Genomic DNA, 9,903 nt, shown 5'->3' with positions numbered 1-9,903 from the left:
TTTTTGTACAGTAGCCCAGACTGGACAAACTTAATTTTGAGTTTCTATGACAACTGAAGGTCACCACAGGTTCTCTGTCATGTTTGGAAGGGGAGGGTGAGGTGAGGGGTGTTCAGCTGCAACATGCAACTTCACCACTAGATGTCACTAAATCCTTCACACTGAACCTTTAACTGATGCTCTAATGTGTAATTAATCTCCAAATATCTATACTAAATTAGTCAAGGGGAAGTTTTGGGATATCAATAACAATCTGTAATATTATGCACGTTGACCACTTGTTTTCTGAGTAAAACCTAAATATGTAAAGCAGCTGGACTAAAAAAATAAACTGAACCTAAACTGGTTACTACTGAAACAATGGAAGTAAGTTCCTCAGAAAGTACAGAGCTTTAATAAGCCTCATTCCACCTGTGATTATTCCTGTATGTCTAAATAGTTTAATTTGTGTTTATCTTTTTATTAAAGTCTTTAATTGTGTGTAGTGAGACAGAATCATTATTTAATGTCTATATAGTTTTATTTATGTTCATCTCTTTTTTTAAGTCTCATAATTATTAAAAGTCTCTATATGTTTGTATTTATCTTTAGTTTATATTCTATGTGTTATTTTTAATTCCTTCAGTGAACCTGTGTCGTTGTTCTGCCCGGAGCCCTTTGCGAGGGGGGACGTGTTTCCGGAAGCTGTCAGCGGTGGCACGATGAGCTTCGAGTGGCCCTGGCAGTACAGTTTCCCACCGTTTTTCACGTGAGTTCGCTTTTTCCCCGAGTCTCGTTTTAATCCCACGAACCAAATAGATTATTATCATCCGCTGTTTCTACGTTAGCGAGTCGAAATGTGTGGATTTACGAGCTAGCATCCAGTTAGCCGGCTAACTGGCTAACCGGCTAGGGAAGTGGATTTACTCCCTCGGAGGGATTTATTTAGAAAACAAAGTTGATCCCGCAGCTTCTGTCGGTTTCGTTGAGCTCGTGATCTCAGCAGGTCGTCGTGCAAACACACAAATCAACATTTAACTCAGGGATGGTGTTAGGAGCGAGGTTCAGCTGTGGCTAGCTGTTAGCTCCGTGTCAGATCCGAGCTGTCAGCCACACAAACACGTCCAGGAAACCGGTGGAGCAGACACTTCTGTGACTGGTCCGGTTCTGTGACATGTTGTGGAGCTGCAGCCGCATTTAGACACTTCAGAGGGTTTTATTTAATGTGATATAGAAATTATCATAACGCCACCGAGCACAGGAGAGGGAGGAAACGAATTCAAAACAAGAGAGAGACATCAAGAGTGCAGGTGGATGGATCACCAGAGAATACAGGTGTTAACATCTGGGCAGATTCTCTAACTATGCTCAGTTTGTTATGTACACAGACAAACAGATGTTACTGTTTGATAAAGCAGCAAATCCTCTTTTCATGATTTGAGCTGAAACTCTTTCAAATAGGTGTTAAGTCAACCTAACAGCTACAGTATGTGGATTATTATTATTTTAATCAATCAATCAAATTCTATTTTTAAAGCCCTTATTCACAAAACCACAATTTGTCTCATAGGGTTTAACAAGGTACACGATCCTCTGTTCTTAACCCTCAAGAGTAAGAAAAACTACAACAAAATACCTATTAACAGGGGAAGAAACCTCAGAGACAGACTTTGGCAAATTATGTCGCATGTAAGTGAGAAAATAATTATTTCTATCAATGAAGGTGGACTAAATAACAGAAAGACCTCTCAGTTTAACTCCTTACAGTTCAACAGCGCAACAAATGACATCCATCAAAATTAAGTAACAAACAGTTGAATCTACGCTTCTCTGAAACTGTTTCTTGTTGCAGGACTGATGTATTATTTTTAACTAGTTGTACCTAATAATCTGCCAACTGATTATTACACTGGAATGTAATTTAATGTTTTGAGCTCTTATACCTTAAAGGTTTGAGTGAGTTGTATTGCAGATGCATGATCACGTGTGTCGTCTGTAGAAGTGATATAAGCAGTGGCTTTTATTATAATAACAACTTCAGCATATTACATGATTGGTCTTTTCTACTCTGTGGTAGAAGAGCCAGGAGAAGAGCACTTTGATGGAGATTAAAAACAAGAAGTAACCCTTGGTATTTCAATAGGATCCCACATTTTGATAGAAACAGGTATTTTATCATCACATTAACCTGTTTCCTAATGTGTGTAGTCACCAGTGCTGAAATTCCTGTCAACAAATCTAACACAGACATAACAAGAAAACACAAGGGGACACAATCGTTTCCTGTAGGTAGTAACTGTGTGTTCTGTGCTGTACACTGGTGACTATTTAAAATTATTATGACTCTGCAACCTGTTGATAAGTTATATTCTGATAAGTGTTCAAGTTCCAGTCGTAACACCAGTGACACTCAAACCTCACTGATAGTATGTGATGACTGTGCTGACTCCCGCAGCCGCTTCTCTTCAGAAATACTGATTATCTCCTTTAAGGAAGAGGATACAGAAACTAGATCTACAGCTGTATTGAATGTTGTCTGTCTCACTGAAATGAGCTTTATGTCTTCTGCTCGTCTCTTTGCGGACAGGCTACAGCCCAATGTGGACACGAGACAGAAACAGCTGGCGGCATGGTGCTCCCTGGCTCTGTCGTACTGCCGGCATCACAAGCTCTACACCCTGGACATTATGGAGGCTCAGGAAAGCCCCGTGTTCAACAACAAGAAGATAGAACGTATCCTAACCCGTCACCGTGTAAATCCCGAAGCACCAGTTTCAAATCCCACTTGTCGCTCATCATGTTTAGCTCCATTGTTTAACTTGGACTATGAGTCAAAGGTATATAGGCTGCGTCTTTTATTGGGATGTAAAATTAAGCTTCACCCAGAGGATATTAACGTTGCCACACATTACAGTACAGGTGGTCATGTCAAAATGATTATATAAAATATTCAACCCTCTGAAGTTTTACAGGTGTTAAAAGGGGTTTCATCCATTCGTTCATTGAGCACACAAGACACAAGTTTATGTTTTATCTTCCCTTAACTGAAGTCCAGGAAAACTGTCAATGGAAGCAATTCAAGTTGTGTTTGAGGAGCTGAGGAAAAAAGGTACATTTTGTTCTGTCTAGATGTTTTTCCTTTGGTCACATTAACTCGTTTATGTGTTTTGATCATTCAATTGGAGCCCACAAAATAATTCCATTTTCATTTTCTCACTGCGGAAAATTCTTTCTTGAGAATGAATTGACTTCTTGTGTTATTGTTGCGGCCGACCTCAGGTAACCTGGAATGGTTGGACAAAAACAAGTCCCGGTGTTTAGTCATGTGGAGACGACCAGAGGAGTGGGGCAAGTTAATATACCAGTGGGTGAGTCATCGAACCAGGAGACATCGTGTTCCGTCTGTGAAACTGTGCATTTTTGTTCATTTGTCCAGTTGATAAAAGATGAAGAGAAAGTGCAAAGTGTCCTTTAAAGCGAGTGTCCGTTGTTGATCTAGAACATGTTGTCCGGTATAACAGTTTTATGATGTTATCAAAGCCGCTTAAGATATTTAGTTGCTAATATGCACAACATTTTAAGACCTAAGAGACTAAAACACGACTCTGGTTCAAGCTTTTTACAGAATAAATACATGGAACATAGAGTAAATGTGTATTGTGTCCCCGCTAAGATGGAAATAAGTAAATAAGGCCTCTGAAATGCGGTTTAAGGAAAAAAACTCAGTGACCTGCTGCATGTAAACATATTCCCAGTTTACTACAGTGCATGTAAACATGGTGTTCCATTACATAGGTAACAGGAAGGCTGGTTCATAAAGGAGTCTCAGTAAAGCAGGACCTGTTGTGAAAAGTCTGCGTGAATGAACCCGACAAAGAGAACCACACTCAGGCTGCTGGGTTTAGTTCATTCATGACATTTGTTATTTTTTATTGTGATGTTTCAGGTTTCCAGAAATGGGATGAACAACTCTGTGTTTACACTTTACGAGTTGGCCAATGGTGATGATACAGAAGGCGAAGGTATGGACCCATTAAAATGCTCAAAATCAAACTGCATCAATACATTTATTCAGTCTGATTCATTTTGTATTTCATTTTAATCGCTGAGTAAGCAAATATCAACCTGTACCTATACTGCAGCCAGCCACCAGGTGGCGATAAACATTGTTGGCTTACCTTCTGGGGAGCTGTCATGTCAGCCATCTTTATACGCAGTCAATGTTCCAAACAGTAGTTGTTTATTTTCATTCCACCTTCTGACCTGAACCTGACTTTGTTCCTGCAGAGTTTCACGGTCTTGAAGACTGGATGCTTCAGCGCTCGTTGCAGGCTTTACAAACAGAAGGCAAAGCTGAGATCATCACCGTGGACGACGGGAAGGGCGTCAAATTCTTCTGAAGCGGTGCTGGAATCACACTCACGCTGTCTGGGAACCCTCATACTGTACCTTACGGGCAAATTTTTAATATTTAGCCGACTATGGCTACGCAGGGTGAACCTCAGTGCCCAGCCTGGAGGATGCTGGCCCAGTAAATGTTGTTGCCTTTTGGTTCGCCCTAGAATTCATAGCCTTTTCTTATTGGAGGAGAGCCAATATGTAAGTGTTTGGGTAAAAAGAGCATTGACACCATGTTCACAGTTGTCACAGGTAACATTTGTTGCCGTGTAAACATGCAATTAACCGATCAGGGGCGTAGATATGTTTGAATACTTAAGGGAATTATCTTTTCCCACCAGCTGTACCTTTACTCTCTTTATTGTATATACAGGAAGTAAATATATACCGGTTTTCTGGCAATTTTTCCCTGTTAATAAATTTACACTGTAGAATTAGCTCGGGACCTTTGCTCGGCTGTTGTTCCTCCTGTTCCAACCTCGAAAGAAATCCCAGAACACGACACCAGAGGGACTTTTTTTATTTTGAGAATAAAAGCTTCCAGAAGAGGAACTGGGCAGAGACCCGCTCCACCGACCCGGCTCGACACAGCTGAGTGTAACAACAGCGGACTTCATGTACAGATTGCTGTCATCCTGTCATATTGTGCAGTAGCTACTGTGACACTCCTGTTACTCCCTCTCTCTGTAATCTTTTTTCATATCATGTAGGAAAATAAATTAGTTCTTTGCTAACTTTTGTTTCTTGTACGTCTCTTCACAATGCTGGAAATCTTCTCTTTTCCTTCCCTGAAGTGTCTTTGAGGTTTTTTTTTGTGATGCATGATAATGTTAACTGGGCCCCACAGTGCTGACGTGCAGACTCCAGCCACACTGATGGAGATGAGCTCTAATTTCTGCCTGTAGCTGTACAGTGAGTGACGGAGGCCCAGTCCACTTGCATCATGTGCTGCTGGGTCCCAGCCTGTGGGGGTGACACAGCTCCAGGGACACGTGTGTGTGTGAGTGTGTGTGTGTCTCTGATAACGTGTGAGATCTTGTGGGACAGGTGGGGCCCAATGTGGTCACTGGTGATAAAGGTGTCCTGTTTCTGCAGCAGCTCTCTCCCGGCTGGCTCCCCCTGCAGGCCCGTCCACCCCTGCAGCAGCATCCATTTTCTAATCAAATGAGATTTGAGAGAAGTGACTCATCTTAATTCTGAGAAATGTAAGAAGTTGACGTCTTGATCCGTGAGGGGCCAATTAGAGGAGGAGGAGGAGGAGGAGACCTCATGTTCTGTTGCTGCTCTTGCGCATAAGCTGTGAAGTAGTAGATGTCATTTGGCACCTGTTCAGCCAATGAATACTAAGAAAAACAAATACATACATATATTTATCCTCATATTATATAAAAACAACCTTCCCTTCTTTTACATCTTATGCATTTTGCACAACACTCCTCCAGTTTTAGACTTTTAAAGATATCCCCCTGATCTTCTCTGGACACCAATTACGCATAAGAAGTAAAAAATCCAAGCGAAAAACATGATGGTGCATTTTCCAGAGAACTGGTTTTCGGACACTCCTCCGGTGATGTGTAAATTAGTCCCTGCGTGTTCGGAGCTGTGGGCGCGTCCGAGCAGCGCGGGGCGGAGCTGGGAGCGCGCACTGGGAGCGCACAGGACGCGCAGCCCTCCGGTGCCCGGTTGATATAGGCAGCTCCGTCCTTCCAGAGGAGGTTATGGCTGAGGACTCTGTGGAGACAAGAGGACACCGGGGATTATTTGATGGAAACTATGCGTCTTCGTGCGTAATAGTGTGAAATATTTCCTCCACACAGCAGCTGGGATGAGTAAATATTGTTCTTATTCGTCTTGTTTTGAAAAGAAAGCAACTTTGCAGACGTTTCCAAAGGTGGAACTTTGCCAGTTTATGGTTTAATCTGTGTTTTTAGTTGTGTGACAGCCTTTTTTTATTTATTTAAATCCACTCACTCCTTTGACATCATGGAAAAGTAACGCGTCACCTGTCCTCGTGCCGTTTTCCACATCCAGGCTCCAGACCAAGACGGCGTTGAACCTGCCACCATGTCACACGCACAGGTCGAGATAGCAGGACGCGGGTTCCCAGGCCTCCCTGTGGATATGACCGACGAGCGCCTGTCCCGGGTGCCATCCATGCTGAGGACGCACGGCTTGGGCGCACGCAGAAACTCTTACGGGCTCCAGAAAATCAGCATGGACATCGATTCGCCTTTATACAGCGGCGTGCTCTCCAAAGCCCTGTCCTGGTCCGCGGAGAACATCCCGACACTGTGCGAGTCCCGAGCAGAGGAGGAGAAAACCCAGGACTCGCCACCGTGTCCGTCCCCGGTCTCCAGCCCGGGCACCAGCACCAACACGCCCCCGTGCATCCAGGAGCCCGACGCCGGCTCCCTCGCGCCCGGCACCTGGAATCCCGTCCAGAGAACCAGGGCCCAGGACGCCAACTCGGACTCTGAGAGCGACCTGCACAATAAGCAGCACAAGACACTGTCTCGCATCGCCTTTGACACCCAGTCGGAGCAGGAGGAGAAGGAAGACGTGGAGACCAAAGCGGTGGCAACTTCCCCCGATGGAAGGTATCTCAAATTCAACATAGAGATTGGACGAGGATCCTTCAAGACAGTCTATAAAGGGCTGGACACCGAGACAACAGTGGAGGTGGCGTGGTGTGAGCTCCAGGTAGGATGGACTGATTTCATATTTTCACTTTTTTAACTTTGTTTTTACTCTGAAATAGACTTTTCCCTGTCCCTTTAATGTCCATCACACAAACATTGCATTGTTTACACTGCATACACTGCAACATACCTTCCTCTCTCTTCCCCCATCAACACATGTAAGCCAGGTACTCTAGGTTGATACTTTCCCCTGCCTCCCCCCCCCCCCCCCCCCCCCCCCCCACGTCTCTAACCCTTCCTCCCTCTTCATGTTGAAGCAGCTAATCTACTGCCTTCTCTCCCTGGTTGACCTTGAGTCTGGATGTGTCCGGCCTGTGCCCGGCATCCCAGGTCCTCCTGTCAGCGGTCGGCTCCAACTGAACCTCTCCTCCTGCCACGATCCCCTCTAATCTCTGTTTTCATTATCAAACCGGTGACACAGAGGCCCCGGGATCTTTGGAGTGTCTCACTTGTAAACCGGAGGCAGCTGTGATGATCCCCCCCCCTCGGTGTAGTGGTGTGTGATAATAGAGCCTTACGCACTTTGAAATGTTTCCGTCTTGTGATATGGAAGCTGGGGGGGAGATCACGTTCAGCCGGGTGATCCAGCGTGTTGCAGGGCGCTTGTGTTCACGTGTGAACATGTAAACATGAGAGGTGGAACAGACCGACTACTGTTGAACTCTGCTGTCAAGTTGCAGAGGGGTCAGTACATTTTTTTATTACACCCCAGTGTTTGGCCTTTAGACACCAAACAGCCTGGATAGCAGCTGCCCCTTCTCTTGCTTACATGGTTTGATAACACTGGAGGATTTAAAGATTTAAGCTTAACGTCCACCGTTAACGTTTGCCGGTTGTGTGTGACAACCTCAAATTAAGCCCTGTGCCACTGACACTGAACTACAAACCTACTGGCAACAGCTGCTTTTACTCTCTTCAGCCGATCTTAAAGATAATGGACGTTGTTTTTTAAGATACAGCTGCACATGAAAGCACCTTCTCCCTTCGCTCAACAGAAGATGCACAGGGGTAGTCTTTGTCTCGCATGCGAGCTCTGCAGGAAACACCGGAGCAAAGACAGTCAGGGATTATACAGAGTGAAGGGAACCTGCCCTCCAGGCTCAGGCTCCAGCAGCAGCAGGTGGGGACGGCTGCCTCGAGATCCCACCTGTCAGTTCACACAACAGGTGTCTGTTAAGTGGAGATAGACACACAAGTCAGTCCTGGGCCTCTGATGGACACAGATGTCCCGTCACCTGTACTGTAACAACACAAGTCTTTGCTGTCTCACGGCCTCGGGTCAAACACAGGCAGGAGCTCCTCGCTGTTTGTGGTTTTGACTTTTAAAGTAAGCCCCTTGCTTTCGTGGTTCTGAATAAGATTATTACCGGGGGGGCACGCTGGAAAACGAGCACGCTATTTCATCTCCTCGCTTGAGACGTGAGCCCAAACGCTAAGCTCCTTAATCGCTCCTAATAAGCTTAAAGGTGGCCTTTGTTGATATGGTTACTGTTGTGACACGTTAACCTCAAAGGAGACGGACTCGGCCACAGAGGTATTTCTTCTCCAGAGTCGCCACCCGCCCTCTACATGTGCCCCCGATCGCTGAAACCAACACAAAAGCTGGCTGTTGGTGGCTAAACACGATCGCTCCCGTAATGTTGATGGAGCAGCAGCTGAAGGTGCGTCATTGCAAGTCAGGTAGAAATGCCTTAAGCTCCTTTAACTATGTATTACGAGGCCCGAGCTGTAATCTGCAGGAAGTTTAGATAACCAGGAGGAAGTTCAGACAACATCTGTTTTAACCTGATTCCCACTTGGACGGATCATCATTTGAATCAGTCATGATTCCCACTGAGAGACTCGCATGTGTCTTGGCAGCGGCTGCACCGAGCACAGGTCTGTCAGGGCGTTGTCATGGGGAACTTTGTGTTCTAGCACAATAAGTAAACAATGCATTTAGATTCCTCCATGACATGCAACACCATGGCTCATCCAAGACGGCGTTAAACACCAGACGGTCTGAGGTCACTGCTCATAGACAAACCAGATGTTTATATCACGACTGTAACACATCAGAAAAGTAATAAAACAATCAACCTGAAGTATAAGATGATTAGAGACACTTATATTTTGCATTATCAGCCAAAATCGATCTCCTCACAGACATACCAGCCCCAGCATATACACTATGTCTGCTTATTAAATCAAGAAATGTCTGTCATAGCCTGTAAATAAAGATGGACGGCATGACGCATCTCGTTTCTGTCATATTAAGTTGTTAATTATTCATGTGATGCTATAAAAACAAGGTGGAAAGTAATTATTGACAGATGAGACTGGTCGAGTGGGTTTATTTACGGCACCTCGTTTCCCAGGCTCCATTCCCCGGTTGCTACTGCGCAGAGCAGACATCTAAAAAGTTAAGCCCTTACAATTCGGGGAGCAGAAAGCAAATCATCCCATTCACTACATGTCTTACTGCAGTTTCTAAAAAAGTGGAACGTCTACATGTATGTTTAAAGCAACCTGGTACCTGGTAAATCCAAAAACTTTCCCAGGTGGCAGCTCGCAACCCTTCCCCCAAAGCTCCACAGGTGACTGGGTGTAATATAGGCATCATCGACAGAGCTTGGAAGGAAATGCAGTGGTAATAAAAAATGGATGAGCTATTGCACTCGTTCCCTCCCACTCCCATTCATCACGCCGTGACAGAGGGTTTACAACCCGCTGTCACTCTGCTGGCGAATGTCACTTATTGCTGAGTTCACAAAAGTACAACAAGTATGACGAGCTGCCGTCACTGAACAGACCTGTTCCCTTTTAAAGGGCACCGGATGATTTAATT

At 44.8% G+C, this 9,903-nt stretch overlaps 2 protein-coding genes across 3 annotated transcripts in view; both read left to right on the top strand.

The window, feature by feature from the left end:
* The first annotated feature begins 629 nt into the window (after nucleotides 1-629).
* Nucleotides 630-5,111, top strand: vps25 (vacuolar protein sorting 25 homolog). Its single transcript, XM_034569972.1, has 6 exons — nucleotides 630-748; nucleotides 2,567-2,712; nucleotides 3,035-3,088; nucleotides 3,259-3,347; nucleotides 3,926-4,001; nucleotides 4,267-5,111. The coding sequence occupies exons 1-6, from the start codon at nucleotides 702-704 to the stop codon at nucleotides 4,377-4,379; spliced, it is 525 nt and encodes a 174-aa protein (XP_034425863.1). The 5' UTR covers nucleotides 630-701; the 3' UTR covers nucleotides 4,380-5,111.
* An 853-nt stretch (nucleotides 5,112-5,964) lies between these two features.
* The window catches only part of wnk4a (WNK lysine deficient protein kinase 4a), a 36,592-nt gene continuing 32,653 nt past the window's right edge, over nucleotides 5,965-9,903 (top strand). For both annotated transcript variants that reach the window (XM_034570888.1, XM_034570887.1), the window contains exons 1-2: nucleotides 5,965-6,206; nucleotides 6,409-7,077. In XM_034570888.1, the coding sequence (XP_034426779.1) occupies nucleotides 6,442-7,077 (636 nt within the window). In that variant the 5' untranslated portion in view covers nucleotides 5,965-6,206; nucleotides 6,409-6,441. The remainder of the gene's footprint in view (nucleotides 6,207-6,408; nucleotides 7,078-9,903) is intronic.

Source organism: Hippoglossus hippoglossus, chromosome 19, assembly GCF_009819705.1.
Source record: "Hippoglossus hippoglossus isolate fHipHip1 chromosome 19, fHipHip1.pri, whole genome shotgun sequence".
Taxonomy (NCBI): Eukaryota; Metazoa; Chordata; class Actinopteri; order Pleuronectiformes; family Pleuronectidae; genus Hippoglossus; species Hippoglossus hippoglossus.
The sequence above is the reverse complement of the archived record's forward strand: the minus strand, read 5'-3'. Positions and strand labels throughout refer to the sequence as shown.